Here is a 23,314-nt window from a genome sequence, read left to right as displayed (position 1 = left end):
ATGTCTGTATGTATGTATATATATATATATATATATATATATATATATATATATATATATATATATATATTTATATATATGTGTGTGTGTTTATATATATATATATATATATATATATATATATATATATATATATACCGGTATATATAAATACACAGATGAATTCAAAAGGGAAGCATCTCACCTGAACTAGCATTAATTATAAAGGGGTGCTGCTGAAGACCAAACATACACAATTCATAGAGCAACATATATATATATATATATATATATATATATATATATATATATATATATATATACACACACACACAGGTTGTACTACCATATACATAGAACAAGCAGGTCCCTAATTGACATGGTACGTATGCTTGAGGATGTAGGGGAGAGACCCCTGTAAGTTTTAATAGGGGTTTGTACAATAGCTATAGATATAATACATAGCAATACAATATATGATACAGATATGTACAATATATATATATATATCATTGCTGTGTCTCTGTGCCCTCTCCAATGACACAAGGACCCTTGATGCAGAGGAAATCATGAAGACGCTTAGCATTTCTTTAATGCTATCGTATTTTATATTTTATTTTCTGCCCTGCGGATAGAGATAGTAAGCCGGGTTAAATATTTGCACACTGAAGGTGACTGCTGGATTTTGGCAAAAGGTGACCAGGAATTGTACTGTTTTAGCTATCAGTTCTATGCCTTTCCGCTCCATTAAGCACTGAATTTGTTGTAATAGAGAATATTGTTGTGGTGTAGAGAGCCGTTCTTTTGTATGATGGTCATGTGTGTGTATATATAATATACATACACATTATTATATAATATATAATATTATATGCATCCACAGAAATATAGCATGTATTCCAAAGTAATCTGTTATTCGAGAAACTTTAATGGAATATTAAGTTTAGAGTTAGAATTTTAATGTCATTTAATGATGAAAAAACATTATTATCAGAAGGAAAACACAGCTGAAACTTCCATTCAGTTCTATTGTCTGTGAATTTGGCTTTTTGTGACCTGGTGTGACTTTTCCGGGTCAGTAAAAGCTCCTTGGATAAAGATGGCAGTGTCAGATTATCCAGCCCGCTTCATATGTTTCTTTTCTATACATTTTTTGAAAAAGCGTCACCTCCCACCGTGAGTTGAACATAATAATAAAAATGATAAATAGTTGCATTTGTGACACTGACAATAAACCTAGCGCCGATCAGGCTCCATAAACTTCAAACCGAGTAAAAAGTAGCTGTGAAATGCACCGGGTTCCTAGCTTAGCCCACAGATTTGTCCCTCTTGTCCAGGAGCTCAGAATGTTTGCCGGGTAGGAAAAAACATTGAATTTGATGGCAGATAAGACCCATTCGCACCATCTTTCTGCCCATTTATCTTGATGTAAAGACCTTAATCAGTCGTTGGTCTCGTCTTAGATTCAGGAGCCGTATGCCTGTCCCATTCATGTTTAAATCCCCTCGCTGTATTACCCTCTACCACTTCTGATGAGAGATCGTTCCATGTATCATCCTCTTGGTAAAGTAAAACGTTCCTTACATTACATATCAACATCTAACCTTCTAGTGTTAGACTATGGTCTCTTGTTCTTTGAAGAGTGTATGACAATATTCTAGGGCCTTAAAAGTCACAGTAATGTATATAGAAATAGATTTGTACATTAAATGAAGTAAATAAACAACACAATTCTTCAAGTTTCTTACTCAATTATATACATAATTTTATAACAATATAATATTAATAATAGGATGCAAAGTAACAAAGCCACACTCCCTAAACAGAAATTTCCTTTGGGATGTGTGCTAAAATTATCATTTTCTTCTTTTTTGTAAAGCTGTTCACTGATAAATAGATGCTGTTTTAGTACAAATATGCTGGAAACCGACTTTTTTTGCTACAGGCAAATTTTCAAGCCTCTAAAGCCGTAGGGCTTTAAAAAATATGGAACCATGTAACTGGGGAGCATGATTGGGCTGGTGAGCTCAGAGAATACCCTGTTTTGGGGCTATTACATAGATCTCGCTTTCTATCTTGATCAGTGGTGTTGAAAGGATAGTAAGTTTTATGAAGATAAACCCATTAATCTATATATATATATATATATATATATCTGGGTTGCAGAGAGAGATACTCAAGTTCTTCAACTATAACCTATGCCAGGCTGCCCGTAAAGTTCAGCAGTATCCTCGCATGTTGCCAGCCTACCATGACTGTGCAGCGTTTCAACGAAGCAGACAGTGATTCATAATGAATAGCAATTAGGTTATTGAGGTCATCGATGACAACCATGCATATTCAACAAGGCGAATAATGAGTAACAAGATAAAGCAAGCAAAGTAAAATGCATTCATGCCCATATGGGCATCTAAGTCCTGTATATCAGGAGTCTAAGGACACTTTGTATCTCACTTCTTGACTCCTTCTCATGGTTATGTGCGCTTTCTCTCATTTCCAGAATGCCTGCTGTTTTAGACAGAGCTCTGGGCCCAGCATCGAGTTGGAAATGCATGAGCCCGAGAGCCCCGTCTTCTGAAATCAATAAACCTCTTGCCATTTTCTCACTTAAATGGCCTATAAAAACTTGTCATTGACCTTGAGTACATACGTCATGTAAAAAAAGACTTGAAGCTCCAGTTGTTAGACTTTGGACCATCACCTAAACCCCTTCCAATTGACTTCTGGTACCCTGTCTCTGCATCACAGTTCCTTCTTAGATATGAATAATAGATTTACTGATACCCAAGGTCCTTGTGAGGGTTTGGTTTGGTTGATATTGTCCCCTGGTTGTACAGGAAGGAAAGAGATTAGAGGTTAGGTGGGGACATTGCTTTCCCGTATCCTACATTTAACAGCTTGACAAGCATCATTTTATGCAGTGCTGCCTACATAGATTACGATAAAGTCCATAACCAATCTTCGATAACCATCGTCCCCTCATATTACAAGATCTGCATAATCATTACTTTAAGTTTTCCATCATATTCTCTGGAAGTTTAATGGTTCTGGAAGGGAAAAAAAAATAAAAAAGGCAGAACGAGCAAAAGAGAGGTGAGTTCAGGACAAAGGAAGCAATTAGTTATTTAAAATACATCGGAGACTAGCTCGGCCAAGAACAGACAAACCTAATAGATTTATGGAGAGTCCCATCTGGTGGGACCGGCGTATCAGAAGAAGCCTGTCCACAATCCCTGGTCTACACTTTGGACTTTAAAGGGCATCAGTAAGGTGCAGCTGGTTCCCTCCAGGCACCATTGATGGTGCACTGCTTTAAAAAGGGTCTAGAGTCTTCCACAAACAGAAAAACATATAAATACAAATAAATTTGGCGACAGGCAAAGACAAAAGGTACCGGGTCATCTCATCTTGGTCCAACATAGGATTACGTTCACAGCTCGCTCGCTGATGCGCGTGTCAATCTCTGGCTGGCTTGTAGGAAAAGACACAGCGTAACTTCATACGTAATAAGCCTGTGAACCAGTTAAGATCTGAATTAATGCCAGATATACTAAATAGTAAAACTATATAAAAGAGAAGAATCAAAAGATATTTAAAAGGGGAACTTCCACCACTTTTTTAAAAATATTGTGCTGTTTTAAAATCTAGTTTTCAGATAACTTAACTACTTCAGGCAGCTGCATATCAGTTTGTGTTCTTTTATCTGAGCCCCAATCTACTAGACAAACACCCCGACTCCTTATCATACTGCCTGTGGGGAAAAATAGAATGGCTCAGTCTTAATCACCCAGCCGGACACTGTCTAATGAAAGTCTCTCTCTCTCTCTCTCTCTCTCTCTCTCTCTCTCTCTCTCTCTCTCTCTCTCTCTCTCTCTCTCTCTCTGTATCTATCTATCTATCTATCTATCTATCTATCTATCTATCTATCTATCACATCATCACAAAGCAAGACAACATAGAAATCATATAAAATACACAGTAACACGTATGTGTGTGTTCCTGTGAAATCGCAGCATGAGGTTCGTTGATGAATGACTTATTATGATTATTTTCACTTAGATTGTATTAGACTTCAGGAAATAGCACTCCTGGGATTGGCTTTATAAACATACAGAGATTCAGTTAATGTAAAGCTGATAAAGTCAAGGAGGTGGATTTCTGCCAGTGTCCTTGCCAAGGCAATGTTTGTCTTATTAAAAAAAAAATCGAATGTATAACCTCATTTATCACATCTTTAAGCCAACGTAAAGGCAAAAGTTCATCTAAGAGCAACTGGGTCCAGCACTAAAATATATTATTTTTTGGATTTTTTATATTGTTATTTTATTATTTTTTGACATACAAATATAACATTTTTGGGTCGGTTTTACATATTCCTTACATTTAAAAAAACCCCATGGGGTCTAAATCTAGCAGGTCCACTATCTGCTAATCCGATTTATATACTTGGTTCAAACCAAGGTCATAAAGACACAAAGTATCGGTATAATGTCACCCCTAGCCACACCTCATAAAACTTGGTGAATTATCCACCAAATGACATAAATGTTTTTATATTATGTTTCAAGAGACAATGGATATCCAGGCTTTCGGTCAGTCCAGGCTTGCTCCCATTGAAATCATACGGAGTGCTTTCTGTGCATGCGTACAGTGATCTTATTAGATCTTCCAGCACTCGAGCTAGTTATCAGTGAGTGTACCGCGAGTGTGCACTCGTAGGCATATGTGTATGGATACCTCCATGCCTTCGCAGAGGAATTATGGCAATGTTAGGCTCAGATCTACTATCATAGGCATTAAAGTGCATAGCATGTCCCTTTAAATGTCAGAGATAATGTTCATGAACGCTCATTAATTTAACTTCGTGTTATGCAGGCCAGCAGTCCTCCACTGGGTTGCTCTTGATAATGCATGAGGAGTTGAAACCGTTTAACCCACTGTGACTCATGGTTTAGTGGATAAACTCCAAAGGTGTCCAAAGAGGCTACAGAATTGGTAACTGGTGCTTCCCAACTCATTCGCTAGGAGTAGGGACTTCCAACGGAGTCATTAAAACAAAAAAAGCTTTTTAATCTCTCAAGTGTTGAAATGTTCCTCAGAGCTGCTAACCTGCTGAAGCGTTTCCAAATTACTAAACACGCATTAGGAAAATGTGAGAATTGCTGCAGAAACAAAGTTTGCAAAATCACTTTTTCCGAAGAAAAATTTATGTAGGATTAGAATGAGAAAGAGGCACTCGAGCGCTTAAAGGTGGTTTTGATCCCAAATGTGTTTCTTGCGCTGACTAGCATGTTAAGCAAAACCTTAGAAGATCCGTCACTTATTACTTCAGTCACTTTTTTTTAATCACATAAAAAGCTGAGTGTAAGCGTGTGCGCCGGGCCCTCGCTACCGAATGTATCGGTTCGCGTTAGTCCGTTCAGTTCTGGTTTTGTCAGACCCTTTCAATGTAAGACGCACAGTGGAAATTGTGCTATATAAATAAAATAAAAAAATATCATAATTTTCAAAACACAGAAGCATCTGTGGTTTCTATGGCAACAACCTATCGGTACTTGCTTTTGTGTCACTTGAGAATTGACGGTTCCTGGCAAAAATTCTGAAAGAGACAATGTTACATAATGAAAGAGTTAATCGTGGAAAGGGTTCTAGCATACAACAGTACTTGGAATTGTCCTTCTAATGCTGAATGGGGTTACAAAGGGTTAATTTCAGCAGAGTAGCTGGAACTGCACCTTTAACAAAAAATATTTTAATTCAAAACATGGACACTGGTTGAGATAAGATGTGTGGCCGTACTTTCATGAGACGTTGTGGCGTATTGGTAATGGAATAATGTATTTTATTTTACATAATTTAACCCCATTTCAATACACATTAACTCTTTCATACCCTTTCATACTTTTCATATTATTGGGACGTTAGATCATACCTTGGAATTTTTACGGGTCAGGTAGCCTCTGTATTGTTGCAATGTGCTTGCCCGGGGGCAAAGTGTCCCTGGAATTTAGTTGTGATGTTCGCCGCTATGTATCATAGATTACACGGAGCCTTCCCGTGTGTTAATATACCTGATCAATAACAACACCTCCTGAACACCTAGCAGCGCGTGCTTCGATCCACGTATTTTCCAAGATATGTTTCCCTCGTTGTTTGGTTAGCAGCTTCACCTGCCAATGTTTTACATGGCCGAGGGACTTCTGTTGTTTTATGGTGAAATAACATATAATTACCGCCGTCTGTACAGACTTGTTGCAGCGCAATGCTTGGCACAATCACACTGCTGCACTTGAGGTATGCATTCAGATTTATGTGTACTTTCTAATGAAAACATCTACAATAAGTTAGGAAAATATATTTAACCTCCATTTAGGATCTTGCTTAAGTTTATAACGATGGAAAAGGCAGCCTCATCTTCCATGTCCTTTGAACTACAGTTCCCATGATGCTCAGCCAACGTCCGCCATTGCTGTAGTCTGTAAAGAAGAGCTAGGTGGGCCCTGTGTAATGCATTTTCGAAATGACCTCTCTATGCCTTATGCATTATGGAGAGGGGGCACGGCTCTTCCTAAAGGAGACACATGTCCGGGGGTGGCCCTCTATAATGCACAATGGACTTGGTGAACTGAAACTGCAACTCTCCTGCAACATTTACTGAGTACACTTTAATGAATTGAAACAGCAATCCACCCAAGCTCACACTTTAGAGAAAAAACACTTATAAGAAAAAAAGAGACGAGGCATAGCACCTCATACAATAATTGGGGGTTTTAACCCCCCCACTCTACTATTCATCTCTAGATTGTAAGATTGCGTGCAGGGACCTCTTTGCCCGATGTATCAGATTGTCTTTGTCTACTCTAGTGTTGTCATATCCTTTGACCAGGCCTTTGGCCGGATCCTACAGCGTCCAGCCAGTTGCTGCATATGGCCATCTGCAAGCTATATGACCATAAAAACATAGCGTGTGGCCACCCATATCAGGCCACACTTACACCATGAGGTGGCTGCTGACCTTAAAGTGCCAGGGCCTCCTTGTCATCCCCAGTCTGGTCCTGCCTTTGAATGTAGGAAGCGTTGCTTCTAAAAATACAAAGCCATTGTTCAAGTAGAAAACTTGTGCGCTCAAAGCCCCACACATGAACATACATGGACAAAGCAGCATAAAATGTTTCTCCTGCGCTTTAGAAATTTTGGGTAGCAAAAGCAAATGAGAACAAACAAGCTACATCTGATTTGATTAATTTGCTTCTGCGAGACGGATTACTTTGTAGCAGATGCCAGCTGGTTCACAGCTTCCAGGTACAATGCGCTACGCAAGTTCATGAACCAGCTAAGCTACCTGCCAACAGCAATTTGGAGCTTTTAGGTCCCTTATGTGACGGCTTGAACTGGTTCACGCTAACTGGGAAGACGTCAGAAAAGCTACTGACTGTAAATGTATTATGCTTATGGTTATCAAATGAAATACAAGGTATCTTGGCCTGTAAATCTGCACAAAATCATGGGCAGGTCTACTTACTAAGTTTCCAGTTGTTGATTTACGGAGGTAACACAAATGACTTTACTTAAAACCACTCATTGAAGCCACCTCAAACAGCAGCTCATCTATTCACAAGTCAAGTCATTGACAAGTTGATTTGGGAGGTGTCAAGTGAAACATTTTACATCTTCCGTTGAGTTCCCATTGTGGTTCACAAGAGCATTATAGAATCCCGCTCTGACCTCCAGAAGGATCTTGATGTACAGAAGATGGTTCAGAGGAGGGCGACTTAAATGGTAAATAGCTTACTGGATGATCAGGAAAAACTAAAGGATCTTAATACGTGCAGCTTTAAGGAGAAGAGATGTGAAAGAACCTATCACAAAAGCTTCAAAAGTGGGGCCAATACAGTGGGGGAATTTAAACATGCATGGGTATAAAGCTATCTTGAATCTATGACAAGACCAAGAATAGAGTCTCTACATCAGGATAATGGGCAGGCTAGAGGGACCAAATAGGTCTTATCTGCAGTCAACTTTTTTTTCTATTCCCTTTTAGACTGTGGTGAAGTTCACCCCTTGAACCTTTGTAAATAGACCCCAACAACAGAAATAAACATGGTTTAGAGCAGGAAAGAAACATTTAAGGTGGCTTTGCTAGTGACCGTCCATCAATTTTTAAGCAGGAGTAATATCAGATACAGAAGTGTAGCGTTTCAATAAGAAGCTATTGTCAATATTTGTGCAATGTGATACGTAATAAGGATGCAATCCTATATTATTAGGTCATGGATACCAAACTGTGATTTATCCAGACCAGTGGGAGCCGGTGGGGGAGGAGGAAACCGAATTCTCTTATTTCTAAATAAATTAATTTCCATTTCTGGCTAAAAAGACCTTGGTGAGCATCAACATCGTTTTTGTAGCACAACCCTCACTTTTATTAACGCTCAGAGGGGCTTTAGTGAGGTTTTCAACTTGAGACACATGATATGACCGCCAGGAAATCACAATGCTTATCGGACATCGGTCCAAACGCAATATTTTTTTTAGAAATACTTAAGGCTAAAAACGTTCACTAACTTTTGTACCATTGTATTTTTGTTCATTTCAAGTGTATTTGTCTTGGGGCTGGTTTTGAATCCTCAATGTGTTGCATGGATGAGTGCCATACATGGAGAAGAGGCATTAAGGGGGTCAAGGAACCTGCAGTCTTGATCATCTAAAGAAAGAAGGAGTGCCGGCCAAAGCACACCCACAGAAATGCTCTTATATAACATCACAAAACAAAAAGAAACCAAGTTTAACTTAATTTTTCCAATAAAAAAATGTTATATAAATCCCACTGCACAGGGCTATGAAATAATTTTGGCCCTACTGATCTATGGAGGGCCGGAATGGCAATGTCGAGGCAGCCCTGGCACTAGCCACTGTCCGCATCTGGAGTGGCAGATCTGGTGAGTGTGTGGTCAGCCACTGGCCCACCATGCATTTGCCCGGTGTGCCAAATGGCCAGTCCAGGTCTGGATATATGATAAGGTATATCAATAAATGACTTGCAAGAATACATTGTATGGGACAAACAAGACACAGCGCAAAGGAAAGTATTAGATAATTACAGAAGAACGTGACGGCAGCTCACAGCTATTAGGTCCATCAAGCCTGGCCCTCTACTCTCTTAAAGCAAGACCTCAAACCTTACTTGGTCCTTCACCCTGTCTTATGTTCAGCGCAGCCTTAAAGAGCCGATAAACTCTTACAATAACTTTGACATCTCTGATAGAAGCCATGGTTATTTTTTTCTTTTCCTATTGGAATTTTCAGAGTTGGAATTTGCCGAGATACATCTCATTTTCTGTTGCCGACTGGCAGCTGATGGGCTTCTAGATGCATGCTGGTGACGGTCAGTCAATCAGCCGAGACCTAATTCTCTGCCTGCTTTTCCTCTTAGATGAGCAGCGTTCCCATTCCCAGTTGAGTGCTAAAACTTCCGATCTAAGAGGAAAGGTAGGGTGAGACTTGGGAACGCTCTAGTGTCTACAATAGATGGCAAATAAAACTGGGTGTAAAAACCTAAAATGTATTCCATACATCATATATACCTGCTGCTATTTGGTTCTTAGGTTCATGCATGTTTTAGCAATAGGTTGGCTTGTGATAATGAGTGGTTTGGTGATTCCAGTAAATCATGGCGCCTTATTCTTGATACGTATCCATACATTTGGGGTGCGATTGGTAAAATAAAACACAGTTCCAGTGCCCGTTTGTGTCCACTGGGAGACATCTTCCGTTGTAGCAGGCTGCGTATGAGCCTCTAATAATAAAGTACGCCTGCACGCTTGCGGTTCTGTTTTTTTTCATGAATATTTGAGTTTAAGGCAGCGATATAAAACTATAACTATCACATATATTCCAACTGGGAAAGAATAACACAGGTAATTTGTTTCTGGACTCTGTAATAAAACAGTACATGTAAAATAATGTTAAGTTTTCCAGCGTCCCCGGAGTGCGAGGGGGTAAATGTTTAAATGTAATATCACCAAAAACAGTGACACAGATAAATACCGATCATGTTCCAGCTTTAATAAATGGAATTATACTAAAAGTTGGGAATGTGCCAGTTCCCCTTTAAAACAAGATTAGCAATGCGGTAAATGGTGAATAACGCATCACACAGACGGTTAACGCACACGCACACGCACACGCCTCTGGTCTCATCACATGTACTTGTGTTGCACAATAGGACTCATCATGCTATAAAACAATGATTCAAATAGGGTCAGACTTATCCCTTTTCAGCTGTGATTTCCAAGGCAGCTGTATTTGCCGATGAATCAGCGATGACTGAAAAACCAGAACTCAATTCCTCACTAGTTTTTATAGGTAATGCTGTTGGCAGAAATGGTGAAGATCTCCCCCAAAAATGTCAAACCGAATTCTGCATAACTATTGCCCTGTAGCATGGATGGCATTTCTGCAGCTGTGAACTACAATGCCCATGATCCACAGCCGGCAAAGTATCATTGGGATTTGTAGTCTACAGCAGATGAATATTGAGGTACGGCAGCTCGATTCTGGGGCTATGGCAAAGAATCCCCCCCATGGCAACCTGGGATGGCTCCTTATTGCCCGCATATCTGGATATAATGTAACACTATGCAGGATTTCTATGGCTTTCAATTAAAAGTATATTATTCAGGAGGAAAGGTACTTTTCATGGCTCCATTTGCCCGCCATTTGCGTGAATTGTTAAATACCTGCACACTTTGTCATTGAATATGTGATTTCGTACCGTACCGGTCTCTCACCTGTATCAGTGTTCCTGGTTAGATATGGGTCTGCATGCTTTACAGATGACCTTCTAGGAGGGAGACAGAGAGGTGATATTCAGGGCTCGATAAGCAGAACCCAAATGAAAGGTGATTCCAGGTCAGGGCCGTCCATTAGGATGTTCTGTGACGCCAGGTCAGGATTGCCCGCTGTTTTGGAGTGGAGCCGTCACACAGTCCTAGGTAATGATGAGCCGAATCATAAACTTTAAAAAAAGTTTCTTTTACCAAGTTCATTAAAATTCACAGAATCCATGGGCAGGCTCCTTATCAACACTTCTTCTAATGATCTCTACCTTAGAACAGAGAGGGAGGCAGGTGGGAGGGAAGGAAATATTCTCCTAAAGTGGCAAAAAATGTGGATGCAACTTCATGGGGAGTAAGAAGTGCTAAATGCCCCCCAGCCAGCAAGTAGCCTCCTGTGCAATTCTGATTTTAAAAAAATAAATAAAAAACGTAAGCAAAGCTGCTATAAAATTATAAAAATTGCTAAAAATTGGAACGAAGAGCTGACCTATTGTATCATTCTAAAAATGAATTCTCTTGTGGTTAGATGTAGCTTTTTGTGTCCTTGCCTGCATTGAGAGGTACGAGACCTTGTGATCTAGAAGGTGGGTCAGATTCAGCATATGCCTGTCCAAAGCTGACCACCTCGAATTAGGTTTTAAATATGGCTACAGTTTTAAGCTTGTAACATTATGGCAACGCTCTCTACTAGGCCACAACAACAAAACCCAGCAGGAAGGAATCACGGCGTCTTGTATATTGGGCGTCAATATCTCTGTAAATAGTTTATCATGTGTCATTCTTTGTGTAAAATGTGTAGTGTTATTTGTATTCTTCATGGGGTTTCTGGGCAAGTGTCTGCTTGAGGGCCCCAGAACCATCTCAAGGTACCCCAAGTATCACAGAAACTTCTCAGCACCCTTGTCCTTCCTCAGGGGCCGGCCTCATCCTTTGAAGGTTGGTTGGGTTCTCCTTGTTGGAGTAAACCCAAAACGTAGGATCCATGCCTCTGGGTTGTTGCCCTTTTCTTTGCTTTGTCGTGTCTTCTGTTTGACCCCATGTGGAGGTGTCAGCTAGAATTTAGAATAATGGCCCTAGAAGCATGGCAGGATTTAGAATAATAGCGTTCCCTGTAAAATATACAGTGTCTGTCACCTTCCCATTGTATATGTTTCCGTCGTTTAGTAAATTATACTGATTGAATGACCTTGACAGAAAATTGTTTTAGATGTGTGCCAAGGCTCGCTGCCGCCTTGCGCCGGGGACAGTCTAACCAGACATGTTTATACAGCTGCAGGCATTTGCCAAATTAATATACGGCAGCCCGATTCCGAGAGGGAACGGGCACATTTTTAACACCCTGTTGTTTGCACTCCAGCAAACCGATTTAGTTGAATGCATTTAAGAGTTTAACCCCTGCCTTCCTGCTATTGTTAGCAAAGGTTCCTCTCCATTCTTGCTCGGCCTCGCGTTACGTTTCAGATGCACTTTTAAACCTCTGCTTCCCGACTTAGCCTTGACAACAAAAAAAAAGGGGGGAAAAATAGAAAATTTATGAGGATGCCTTTTCACATCCCTGAGCGGATTGAAGGGCTGTCATGGGAACAGAAAACAAGAGGAGACCTGAAATTATTCAGCGAGGGAGAGCACTTTTTTTACTTTGTTTCATAGCTGGGTAGGAGGCTCTTGGTTTCCTTGTCCTCCAACAGCCGCTAAAAGGTCCTCCACCTGTTGTTGTCCATCGTATGTCATTACGGGAAATACTTCTCAATTCCGCCCCGAGACCCTCTTAGTTTAAGCTGTGGTTTCACTGTAGGGGGATTTGTAAAGCTGGAACCACGCAATTACGTCTAAGGCTGGTGACGACGGACACCACAGCCCTGTCCTCCCGTACTGGTGGAATTCTCCGAGGATCACATGGAATCACGTGGGACGTTAAGGTTCTTTGATCTGTAGTCTGATTAAATGTATCTCTCCAAAGGGAAACGTACGGCAGCGAAATGGAAAGGCCCTGCCTTGTGTTTATTTAATGCTAGCTTTCATCTTTTAGAGGTAGGAAGCACCATAAAAAAAAAAGATTGATATTAGGTTCTCCGCCGAGTGACTCATTAGTTGAAGGAAATTGAGTACAATAAATAAAACACAGTACTTGGGACCCTGCCTAAATTGTTATAATAAATGACGACCGATTTGACATCAGACGGTCAGTTCTTGTTCTTTTTTTTTCTTTAAAGAAGACATGGTTCAGGGGCTCTGCCAGATTTAAAATTCCGTCCAAAATATCAAAGTATCGGTTAGGCCAAAACGTGAATTAACACACAGAGCGTTCTGTAGCACTTAAGATGAAGCCGTACATCTAGGATACATATCGAGATATATTATTTGCATTTAGGAAAGTATGATACATGCTTGAATTGTAGTCAATGTGTTGAGTAACTGGGATTCAGCTATGTTGCCCTTAAAGATCTTCCAGAAAAGTAGACTATCCTCCTATTTCTTTGGTAATTCAGATATAAATCACCATTTTATTTTGCCAGAGGAATTCTGCTGGGAGTCGCTATATGGGGTCTTTGTGGTGGACTGATAAAGGGTTGTGTTTTTAGAGTTCCAGGGTCATCATTGTGGTTTAAAAGTTCCAAGGTATGTTTTATTTCTCAAAAATAAATCTACAAAAACCATAGTCAGCCAAAAGATACAAACCTAGAATCGGACCCAGTCGGCCCGTTCAGTCGGCCCTTTTTCCTGCTGTAAAGACTCAGACCTTAATCAGTCGTTGGTCTTCAAATGAAACATATTATTGTAGCAGTTTAAGGCATGTATATTTTTTTTAGATCCAGGGCTAATTTTACCTCACGTGATACATACTGTTAGGTCATTTCCATCTCCTGGAGGTATACGGCGTCACTAAGATAAAATGTACCGTGAAGCCGATCAAACATGTTGTTGCGGTTGCTTGTGGCTCTTTAAAATACCCAACCGCTGATTTCAGGGTCGTACGTTTACTCAAAATCCGAAAATCTTGTAAAAATGTTAGCTTTTAGTTATGGCGACTGGTTGCTATGCACCCGAGGCACATTCCACTGTTACCTGTTCAGAGATGAGTCCTTGTGATGATCATCAATCTTTGGAGTGTCATAGATGGAAAGCAACATTTTAAAATACAGATATAATGTAACATCAAGGTAGACAGATGTTCTCTAAAGTTGAAAAGAACAATGGGAAACTCCATTCAACTTTAATTTAAATTAGAAACATGGAGAAAGCAAACCAGGTCCAAAAAGAACTTTCCAATATTCTTGTGATCAAAAATGAGTTCCAGAATCTTTAAACAGATCTTTGCCATCAATAAGATTCCCAAATTGCCTCCAACGAGGGCTTTGTTGGCCCTTGAAACTTTAACCCCTTAATGTCAAAATGCATTGTTTTCAATGGGTTTAGGGACCGCCCATTGTCCTTAAGGGGTTAAAATTAATGTGGCAACAAGAGATTTGGATCTGGCTTAATTTAGCCGTAACATGTAAAATAAAACAAAAGTGACAGATTCAGGAGATACTTGGACAGCGGATATTGAATGATGGGACTGAAGTCACTCTTCAGGCGTTGAGTGGTGGCTTGGAGTGGTTACTTTCGACTTGGAAACCTCGGCCTTGTCTTCTGGACCGTTATTCTCACAGCACGTGGTGAAAATATACTCTTCAACCTTCTTCCTTGCAAGCAACTAACTGTTTCAACAACTTTGAACTTAATAATGCTCGCTACAGTGGCAAGATGGCGCTTACGTTGTGTGTTTTCTTTTTTATTGTCCATCGTGGGAAGATTAATGACCATTTTGTTTGTAATGCTTTGTATGTTTTTTGGACTTTAACCACAATGGCAGATGCTGCTACCGACGGATTTCCTGTGTTTGCCTTTTTTTATTCTCCATGGAAACAAGCGTTCTTTTAAAGATTCTATAAACTCCCTTATACTTGACAGCTGGACATTGATGCATGATAAATTCAATGTATCACTCAGCGGCATTTTATTATTATTTAAAAATGCGTAAAAGATATATAATTTCCACCATCGCTATAATTTTATATATTATTATATATTTTATTAACATAAAACTCAAGAATTTCTAGATGTTAAATTTGGAGCAGTCAGGAGTAAAAAAAACCTCCAAAAGTTAGTATACCTCCCCAAAATGTCTCCAGTTTTGCCTAGAGGAATATTCCCAGAATATAAATTAATTATGAATGCGTTGTCTACAGTTCTAAAAACATTTTTTTTTCATTTCTGAATGAAAGTTTTGTTACACAGAAAATGAAAGGGCAGATTTTGCTGAACAGCTTTTCCGGATCAATGAGTGAAAAACTAATTATGGCCATTCGAAAAGCTGTGGAATGTACTCTATATGTTCACATACATGTCTCGTTTTCATAGTTCACTTGACATAAGAGGATTGGAAATTAGTTGTTTTTTTAAAAAAATCCTCCTAAAATATGTCAGGCAAGAGTAATATGCAAAATTCTTCAATATATATACTGCAATGTTAACACTTTAAGCACCAAGTAGAAGTATCTTAGCAAGAATCAACAAAGCAATTATACATTTTTTTTAAAAAGTATCAATATTGTTTTGTTTTTTTAAAAATTTGCTCCAAATTTTTGGTGAAAGGTTTTATAACTAAAAATAGATGATTGCCCCAAGTGCCAAAAGCTTCATAAATTTCACGGTATATAGACCATTATGGCATACAAATTGCAAACATATACTGTAGATGCCGTCAGGGCTGGTCCTAAACCAAATAGCACCGGGGACAAGAAGCCCCTTTGTTGCCCCACATCAGCGCACTCCATTTTTTTTTTTTTAACTCTTAGATTGCCGTTAAAGACATAGATCTCTTGCGCATGTCCTCCACACATTATAGAGGCTTCTACAGTGCCTTCCAAACACTGGGGTTAGGATGAGTGTCGGCGCTCCCTGGTCCAGGCGGCTCTTCCTGACTCACCCGATGCTTAGACCGGCTTTGGATCCCGTCTTTGAGCTCTGTTGATTATTCTCAATATTTTATATATCAAATTCATGGTTTAAAAGTTCTGATTTCCAGATGTAGGACAGGGCCGACGAAGTGCGTTGTTGTCCACAACAGTGAAATAACCGGTTTATTAGCAAACGCACTTTGTCAACATCTTAAAATCTTAGTCGGTACATAAAAAGCTTTTTAATAAACACATCGCAGAGCTGGCGCTTTTACACAAACCGTCACAGAATAAGGCGAGGACTTGCTTACAATAAAAGGAAATGAATTGGCTAGGAGGTATTGTTTTGCTTAGCAGACATTTGCTTCCTAATTCCTGCTATGCGGGACACTGATATTTAGGAGAAGAAAAAAAAAACCAGGCGCACATTGCCTCCCGAAGGAGTCCCTTTTTAGAATGGGGTATTTGGTTAAGCCCAGTATTAAAGTGACAGCGGGTAAGCGGCACGGTGGGGTTGTGAATGTTGGTGAAGATGAATGGTCATTTATGACCGTTGCACGTTTATAATTATTCAACTAAATTCTTAGATTTCCCACTTTATTCATTTAAATAGTGCCGTCATATTTGTAGCGCTGTACAAAGATTTACTGAAAATAAATCTGCTTTATTTTTACAAATTAATTTCAGTGGAATGGCTAATAAACATAACACCAAGAATATAATGCAAATAAAGAATTAAGAATGTACTTTTATTTTGCTATATTAATATTGACTACAATGAGAAATTAAAGGGGCAGTGTCCCTTAAAACGACTAATCCATGTTTGCACTTAAAAGCATTTACAATGTTGCTTACAATATTTGTTTTGCTAATGAGCACAAAAATTCGTCATCATCTCGCCCTTCCTATGAATGTTTATGCAGAAAAAAGTGACTATTCCGCGTATTCTTCTGCACAATTGCATTGATTGCTATAAAATCTTATAAAAATGCATGTTTCTGTTAAAAAAAAAAATTTAATTTTTAATTGTGTAATTTGTAATGTTACCGTCATCCTACCTATGATTAACGTATTAGTTCTGGATAGAAGTTTGGCCATAGCTAGATGATTCATTTCCGCTAATATTATAGCAAAAGCTGGCTTTATCAGTAAATGGTTGTGCAAGACTGGGCATATTCCGTAGGGCTTCCTAAATAAACCCAACACTACCTAATAAAATAACGAGTTTATTATACCCCGCCTAATGGAAACAAATGCTTGGCTGTTGTGTTATTTATACTGCAGCGTGTTTTTATATAAAGGTACGGTTTCACTTAGGAAAAACATTTATTCTTTCCTCTCTTTATGTTGAGTCACGTTCAATTCTGTAATTCCTCGTTCACGTCTGTATGGAAACGCACAAGGACCAAAAATACCAAAGGAGGTGTTCTAGAAAATAGTAATTGGGTGGGAAAAGGGGCAAATGGATATGGGGGATTCTGCAGAGCCCCCCATGCACAAAATGTCAATGTATGATAAGGCCTTTAATTTACACATAATGGGTCCTCTTCTTTGTTTTAAGGGGCCATTGACCTTATAATGTATCTTAAATTAGATACAAATAAACAATGACTTCTAACAATAATTCAACCTGAATTACAGAAAAAAAGGCATTTTGTTGGCACCGTAAGATCTATTATTGTAGCTATTTTTGGAGAGGCAGAGAAAATGAATAGCCATATCATGTTCAGACAAATTTTATGGATTATAATCTTTAGAACAAAAGGATTTTATGGGCTTTTTTTTTTTTTTTTTTAAACTGTACCAGGAATTATAAAAGAACATTGAATTCAAAATGTCATTACATCACGTCTATTATTCTTTTGTTCAAATGAAAATATATTTTTGGCTTTGTAATTGTTTTTCATATGATCTTTAAGTGTGTTTTTTTTTTTAATAGCTTAAATGTTCTCTATTGCGTGTACCTAGGCCTGGTGCTTAGACTATATAGGTGGGCTCTGCTAGTGGGTATAACTATGTACGCTTCGTGTCCAAGAGCCATAGGCATACCCGGGAGCAGGACTTATGCCCCAATCTCAGGGTGAAGGGGCAGATTCTCAGGACCACAAATTCTGGAGCCCACTCCTTCCTATTCTACACCGCCGTGATCATATATAATACCCGGAGCATTCAGGTGTTGAACCGGAGAAGCAACGCTTCTCACCGGGTCAAGCCTGGAGATTTCCTAGGTATGGTCCCTACATAGATTCTTCATGGTGGACTATTAAAGGGTTAATATGAAGAGTCTCATTTAAAAAGTTCCCAGGTATAGCCGCAGGACACCCAGTTTTGAGAACATTTGTAGTTTGTGTTCTTGACTCTGACCAAGTTGAGCAGAAGCCAAAGGTGTAACTAGGTCTCTTGACGCCCTTGACGGCCTTGGCCTGACACCACATTCTCTTCTGAAAGCCGAAGAGGCACAGGGGCATTGCCACCCAGCAGCTCAAGTGTGCTCCTCGCCACGTGGCTGCCCTTCTTACCCCATGGCAGTTAAGGCCCTACGAAGTGATGGCTTCTAACGCAGTGGCAAAGTAACCATTTACTACACGGAGCCCATATCCATGACACCAAAACAAAAACTGCCAACTATCCCCTTAAACTTTTTACTAGAGTACATAACTTCCTGTATTTTAACGCCGCCATTATAGACTCCTAATAAAAAAAAAACCACATCACCACATTGTATTGTGATTTACAGCGTTCTGTAAATGCAGAATCTCCTTTTATATAACAGTAAATGGAATAGCATGGATTTCAAAATGGCAGGTGGTAGATCACCGCCGGGTTACCAAAGTAATGAACGGTTTTAAGTTCGGGATAGAAACCACCCGCCGCAGCACACATCCCTTATAATTAAGGGGCTGCAGAGAAAAAAAACAAGTTGTAATTCATTTCTTTTCTTAGATGTAAAATTCCCTGTTCAGCAAAATATATTTTGGTCGTTTACGAGGCATTATTCAGCTGCAATAAAAGCAAATTACTATCTACAACGAAAAGTTACTCACAGCTATGAACTAGCAGTATATAGTAAAACAGAAAATTAAGTAAATTACTCACAAAAAGCTACAAATTGCGCAGCATTATATTTTTATTTATGTTTTTGTGGCATAGACATTTTCTTGATATAGGCCTTTGTGGCCTGTTGATTTAATGTGGACTGGCATAACTGATCGAAAGACGTAGGCCTCAAAAATAGACCCTGTTAGATCAGCATAGAGCTAAATTGTTTAGTCTGGAAGAATTAATACTATTCTTATATTAGAAAAAAACCCAGCGCTGTATACAGGAATAACCCCCCAGCGCTGTATACAGTAATAACCCCCAGTGCTGTATACAGTAATATAACCCCTCAGCGCTGTATACAGTAATAACCCCCGGTGCTGTATACAGTAATAACCACCAGTGCTGTATAAAGTAATAACCCCCAGCGCTGTATATGTAGGTTGGGATTGACAGAAATCTGCTTTTATCTAATTTTCTTCCAATAAACTCCCTTTATCTGCAGGCCTGGAGGCGGCCATTGTTGTCAGTCATGTGATATTTTGGGTGACTTTCCCGGCTCAAACACCACACCGAGCTGATGCTTTGTGTCAATGCCAATGAAGTCCATTCCTCTACAGACATTCACTGGTCTATGTTGAAACAGACTTCATTAGCATTAGAGAGTCCAACTGTATGATTCAGACTGAGCCATTCTTTTGTTCCCCACAGGCAGCATGATAAGGAGTCGGGGTGTCTGGTAGATCGGAATCCGATAACAGAGCGAGAACTCGTACAAATGGCTGATAGGCAGCTGCCAGAAAACATTATATCACTGGACAAAAACTACAGCTGTTTAAGAAAAAATAGAAAACTGTAAAAAATCTTTTTAAAACGTATTTTTAATCCGATGTCAGTAATAACAGCATTTGGTGCGCGTTTCTCTTTGAAATACTGTACGTGCGACTGATAAACAAATACCTGCCCTGTGCTCATTGTGTGTTTTCTGTGCCGTAGGTATGTCACCATGCAGACTGTCAGCTAATGAACCAAAAGAATCCTCTGAATTTGTGTGAGTCATGTGATATCGAGTTCCACAGCACCATGCACTTTGACAGACATATACGCTTTGACTTGCCCCCTCAAGGTAAGAACGTCTAACAACGTATGGATATACAGTACGTGTTAACGATTGCATTTCTTGTTAGTGGCCATTTATTCCTTCATCTAAAGGATTGATCACAAATATAATAAAAATAATAATAATCATAATAATAATAATAATAATAAAAAGCTTATTTCAGCTGCTATGGCACCAACCTGTATGTAATAATTTTTTTGGAATTAATTGCGCATGTTTCAAATTTAATGTGTTTAATTAAGCAGAGTAGGTGGGACAGCATCTTTAATCTAGCCGTAGTCATTAACAGACATCTTCTGCCTGCTACATGGAAGGGGACATGTGGATTATTTGTTGTCTCTTCCTACTTATTCTTAATTCTTTGAGATATTCCGAAGTGCGGTACTGCAGAGAAATAAAAAAAAGTTTATTAATTCAATTTAATTTAAATTTAATTTTTACATTTTTACATTTAAACAAAAGGCAAAAATATCTTAAATTCATGTTTCAGCATTGACATGTTTTGATGTAATGGAAAATTATATTTTATATCATCCATAATGTGAAAAACTGTTTTGGGTGCTTTTTATATACAAAATCAATTCAGTTCTTAGTGTCCCCTTTTCTAATTTCCAATAACTTTCTTGAACAAAGGAGCGCTTTATAATCAGAGTTTGTTCATAAAAGGAGATTTGTTCCTTGACCACACCTAACATTTAAATATAATGCCTCTCGTAATCACTCCTCTGTTTACTTTCCAAGCGTATATATATTCTACACTGCGTAGGTACCTAATTATTAATTTATTCCATAAAACTCCTTTTATCTTTCAAATAAAATAAAAGGATGTGGGTTTTTTTGTTTGAAATTGTGCTTGAGCGGGGAGGCCGCTTTATGGGAGGAACATTCATTGTTGGGACTCCTAGACACCTACTGATAATTTGTTCTCGTCTTGAAATTCTGCTATTCTGGACCATCATGGAAAGGAAAGATAAATATTAACACAACTAGGAATCGTCAAAACATATAGTACGCTGTGAACACGTCTGCATTTTAAGTGTAGGGTTGAAGGTACTGTGAGAACCAAGGAACGTAGGAGCGTAGGAACGTTAACAAGTCCTCTTGCAGGAGCTGTATAACTTCCTCTTCTTATTGTTACAAGAAGGGTGGCCTGTTGTCATTTTACAAATCGGGGAATTATGTGCTACTGGCCCAACCCAAAGATTAACATCCTGTCCCAAGGACCACCAATGAGTCATCATACCTAGGACCTCCCGGCCAAAGCTGGAGATTAGTCACAATGACAAATATGATCATGCTTACAAGATTTATGGCTTATCAAAGACCATGGAAGTTGTAGCTCCACCAACAACCTGTGGGCTACACTCACCATAGATCATAATTACAATTTCATATTCTTGCCGACCGTTCTAGGTGCTCAATGTGACTTCCACAATCACAAGACGTCATGGAACCTTTAAGCTAGCCAACACCGAGTGTACTTGCCCAGAGTCCCAACCTAAATTGGTGCTGATTTGACCCAAGTTGCACTCAAGTATCAGGGAACAAACCATTCGCTCTAACATAGCAGCTTGATATGTATTCAGATCCCTAGGCATCCCGCTGTCATACACTGCTTTGGGGACGTGTCTTCAAGGCCATTTAAGTTAAAGGGGTGAGAAGCATTTTGTTTTTGAGATGGAACTGCATACAAAATAACAAAAGTCACAGGGATCTTAATTATACTGGAATTTTACAATTACTTAAGGCACGTGACCTGAATATATCTTACTTAGTGAATAATAGCACAGTCTGAAGAATATAACCTGCGAGATGCCTTCGGTTTACTTTAAATGGTATTTGGATTTGCCAAGAAAGGCCCTTTGATGTGTCCTCATATCATGCAGGAGCTGTTTAACAGAAACATTAACTTGTAAAAAGTACAAACCTCTGGTCAAAATCTCATAAACATCTAAGCTTCATTAAATCGACACTGCTCAATGTCATTACAGTATGACATTACGGATGGAGGTAACATGGAATATACATTCATAACTGGAAACAACGTTCTTTGATCCTAGGATGGATCCAAAGTTGGTTCCTCCAACGTAGACCCATGGGGTCACCAAACACTACGTGGCTACTTACAACGTGGCGGCTTGCATCAGGAATTCTACTATTGACAACTCATTGACCCGAGAGTAATTTAAAATTGTCTTATTGGCTCCCACCAACCCAAATTACCCTGGGGCTAATCCAAATATTATCCATTTAATCGTTCATCACATCATCCTATGTCGAAATAGCCGCAACCAAATGGTCCTTGTGATAAAAAATGTAACTTGTGTGTCTCCGTAACTAACATCTAGCAGCCGGTGCTTTGTGTTTTTAGTAACATACAACATTTCGGGCGCTTTATCCTGTAACTATGGGCTGTGTGTTATTACTGCATCATATGATTTTTGCGGTGCTGATGTTGCATTACTGGTAAACTTCACATAGCAATTATATGACTGGCTTCCCTTTTATAATGGGGCTTTTAGATTTTTCCTGCAGTTGCTTTCCTGTCTGGTCAGTCTGTAATACTTTGTTTGCACACCCATTAAATTGACATTTTCTCTTGAAATTTGATACGGCGGCGTATAGCACAGAATAGCAGAAATTTTCCTGCCTTGCAGGGAGAGCTACCACGGGGCTGCCAAACGAACAGATGTAGGAAGACTTTTTTTCTTTTCTTCCTTTCTAAAATTATATCTAATTTAGAACACCGTGCAGTCCACGGGGTGACAGGTACGGCACCAAAAAAAAATAATAATTCCATTGGGTCTTGTATTTTTTTTTTTAAATTAACTAAAATCTCTCTCTATTCTACCATTTTATTTATTTTTAAGATATGCAAGAAATCCATAATTAGTACATTGACTACATTAAAATATATTATATATATATATATGTGTGTGCAAGTACTTCATAGAGCTCAGAATACCTGGTTCATTCATACTCACCGGGCCAAACATATTTATGAATAGATAAAAATAATAATAATAATAATAATTGTTCTAGTCGCTAATAAATAAATGTGCAGCTCAAGAACAGATTGAACGTTTTAATTGTTACTGATGACTCTAAGCCACATGTACAACCCCCTAATGAAATGCTATCAATATGCAATTCACACATTCACTCGTTGGATCGTATGTCGATTACACCTTCGCACAGTCTGTAAGAGTTTGACTGTTGATATACAAGCGCCCAGGGTACCGATATTCTCCCCGAGAGCCTCTAGTAAGTGTTACAGAAGAGTAGAATGTCAGCCTTTTTACAGCACAAAAAACTCCTCTCTAATCAGCCTTTAAATCAGCGCAGACATATTGGAGGCATGGGGGAGTGTGTCCAAGCACGTCGATGGGTTCTGC

General features: G+C 39.0%; 1 protein-coding gene across 1 annotated transcript in view; it reads left to right on the top strand.

Annotated features, from left to right (window-relative positions):
* PLEKHG5 (pleckstrin homology and RhoGEF domain containing G5) overlaps window positions 1–23,314 on the top strand; it is a 98,506-nt gene that overhangs the window by 30,695 nt on the left and 44,497 nt on the right. Inside the window, exon 3 of the mRNA XM_053451769.1 lies at window positions 19,796–19,925. Within this exon, the coding sequence (XP_053307744.1) occupies window positions 19,796–19,925 (130 nt within the window). The remainder of the gene's footprint in view (window positions 1–19,795; window positions 19,926–23,314) is intronic.

Source organism: Spea bombifrons, chromosome 12 (assembly GCF_027358695.1).
Source record: "Spea bombifrons isolate aSpeBom1 chromosome 12, aSpeBom1.2.pri, whole genome shotgun sequence".
In the NCBI taxonomy this organism is placed as follows: Eukaryota; Metazoa; Chordata; class Amphibia; order Anura; family Pelobatidae; genus Spea; species Spea bombifrons.
This window is presented reverse-complemented; position numbering and strand designations above follow the sequence as displayed.